The sequence below is a fragment of the Natrix helvetica genome (genome assembly GCF_964273705.1).
Source record: "Natrix helvetica genome assembly, chromosome: 3".
Lineage (NCBI taxonomy): Eukaryota > Metazoa > Chordata > Lepidosauria > Squamata > Natricidae > Natrix > Natrix helvetica.
Window position 1 is genome coordinate 35,066,858 of NC_138549.1, and position 2,043 is coordinate 35,068,900.

Here is a 2,043-nt window from a genome sequence, read left to right on the forward strand (position 1 = left end):
GGCTCAACTGATCTCAGGAATGATAATTTGGTTTAATTAAAGGATGCTTCATTTCATATGACGCTTTCAGAAGACGTGAGTTCTCTGTGCATATAATATGGATCAGCCAGTTTGGCAACATCAGATGCAGCAAAAGAATTTGTTATAGTGTAAATAAATCAAGTTTCTGATGCTGATGATATTTTATTTATTTTATTTATTAATTAGATTTCTAGACCGCCCCCTCTCCCCGGAGGGACTGTAGAACATTAAAATTGGATAGTAGAATTCATAATTACTCTTAATCAGTTAATAAATAGTAAACAATAAAAACAGTAAAATTGGAAAAGGAATATAATTTATTATATGACATCAATTGTATACAATTGAAATTATAATGCAATTAACTACATTTGCTATATTCCCTCAGCTTTAATATCTTACTGGCTTCCAAAATTCCAAAAAATCAGACATATTTATCATATAACTTACATAGCTTTTTTTCTTTGGAAGATTAATTTTCTTTAGTTTTTTTTAAAAGAAATATGGGTTTTTTATAGTCACTGAAAGTCTCTCTCTCTCTCTCTCTTCCCTGCCATGTCTCTTTGTTTTAAATTTAATCATTTTTTTAAAAAAAATGCAATACAATTTATAAAGTATGCACACATACCCCCCTTTATATAAAACATAAATAAGGTAGTAGCTGATTCATGTTTACTCCTATTAAAGTTACTTTTCTGTATCAGGTTTCAGTGGTAAAATTACAAATAACATTACAAAAATACAATTATTATACTTTTGCTATTACAGCAACTTGCTTTAGATTTTCTTTAACAAGCATCAAAACAGCAACTTCATTTCTGTTTATAACCGAAAGGATTCTAGATATCTTAGGACAGATAAGAAAATCATTTAGGATGCTAAAATAAAAAATGTATATAAGAAATAAAAGTATATTCATTAGGAGTTGGCCACAACATAACCCTTGGTAGATCTTTGCTTCCAGTATTTACTCAAATACACTCCTCCTAGGATGACAACAGCAAGAGCCACAGGAGTAACTGCCAAGTACCAAGACAACTTGCGGTCTTTTAAAAAAGAAAGAAAAAACCAATGTTAGACAACATATTATGCATTGGTTAAATCGTTATTTTTCTAAGCTCCCTGGTTCCCACAAACACAAGTTTTATCAGTAGCAGATGGAATACAGAACAACAACATGCCATTTTTATGGCAATAAAAAGAAATTTGGTTAAATTTTGTAAGAATATACAATCAGAGCCCAGCTTTAAAGTAGGGCAAGTCAGATGCTTCCAAAAGTGTGTAACTGGATAACAGTCTACAAAACTGCAAGCTTTTTACCCCTTCAGTGCTGTCCTTTGCTCTGAAGGTATATAATATTTTTAGGTATCATGTTGCACTGATATAATGTAATGAATCTAATCTATGCCTTTTCAGGTGATATTGGAATACATTTATGCTACAGTTCAACAACACTTGAAGATTCATATGTCCCCCATTCTTGCACTTCTGCCAACTCGTATGTGGTTGGGAAGTTCCCAAGCCAATTCTACATGGAATTAAGAGATAATTCCATTTTCTGCTACAAACTCTACACTGAAGTACAATTCCTTCAATGTTTTAGGGTACAGATTGAGCAAGCTATTGCCCAACAGAACACTCAGCAGCTTCCAAAAAGCTCAGCAAGCCAGGTTGGGAGAAATATTGTTGGGATGTTTATTTCAATTCAATATAACTGTTGACTAAGAGTAATCTGATTCTTACATCAGTTTCCTCCCTCCCTCCCTCCCTCCCTCCCTCCCTCCCTCCCTCCCTCTCTTTCTGTATGTGTATATTTCAATATATGTATGTATATATGTATTCCAATATATTTCTGTATGTGTATGTTTGTATGTATGTATGTATGTATGTATGTATGTATGTATGTATTTATACACACACACATACCATTGTGTATATATATATATATATATATATATATATATATATATATATATATATATATATATATATATATATATATATATATATATATATATATAT

The 2,043-nt window shown here is 31.2% G+C and overlaps 1 protein-coding gene across 1 annotated transcript in view; it reads right to left on the reverse strand.

Annotated features, from left to right (window-relative positions):
- Nucleotides 1-411: 411 nt before the first annotated feature.
- The window catches only part of LOC309390208 (interleukin-1 receptor type 2-like), a 21,309-nt gene continuing 19,677 nt past the window's right edge, over nt 412-2,043 (reverse strand). The window contains exon 9 of the mRNA XM_081949347.1: nt 412-1,067. Coding sequence (XP_081805473.1) covers nt 940-1,067 — 128 coding nt within the window. The 3' untranslated portion in view covers nt 412-939. The remainder of the gene's footprint in view (nt 1,068-2,043) is intronic.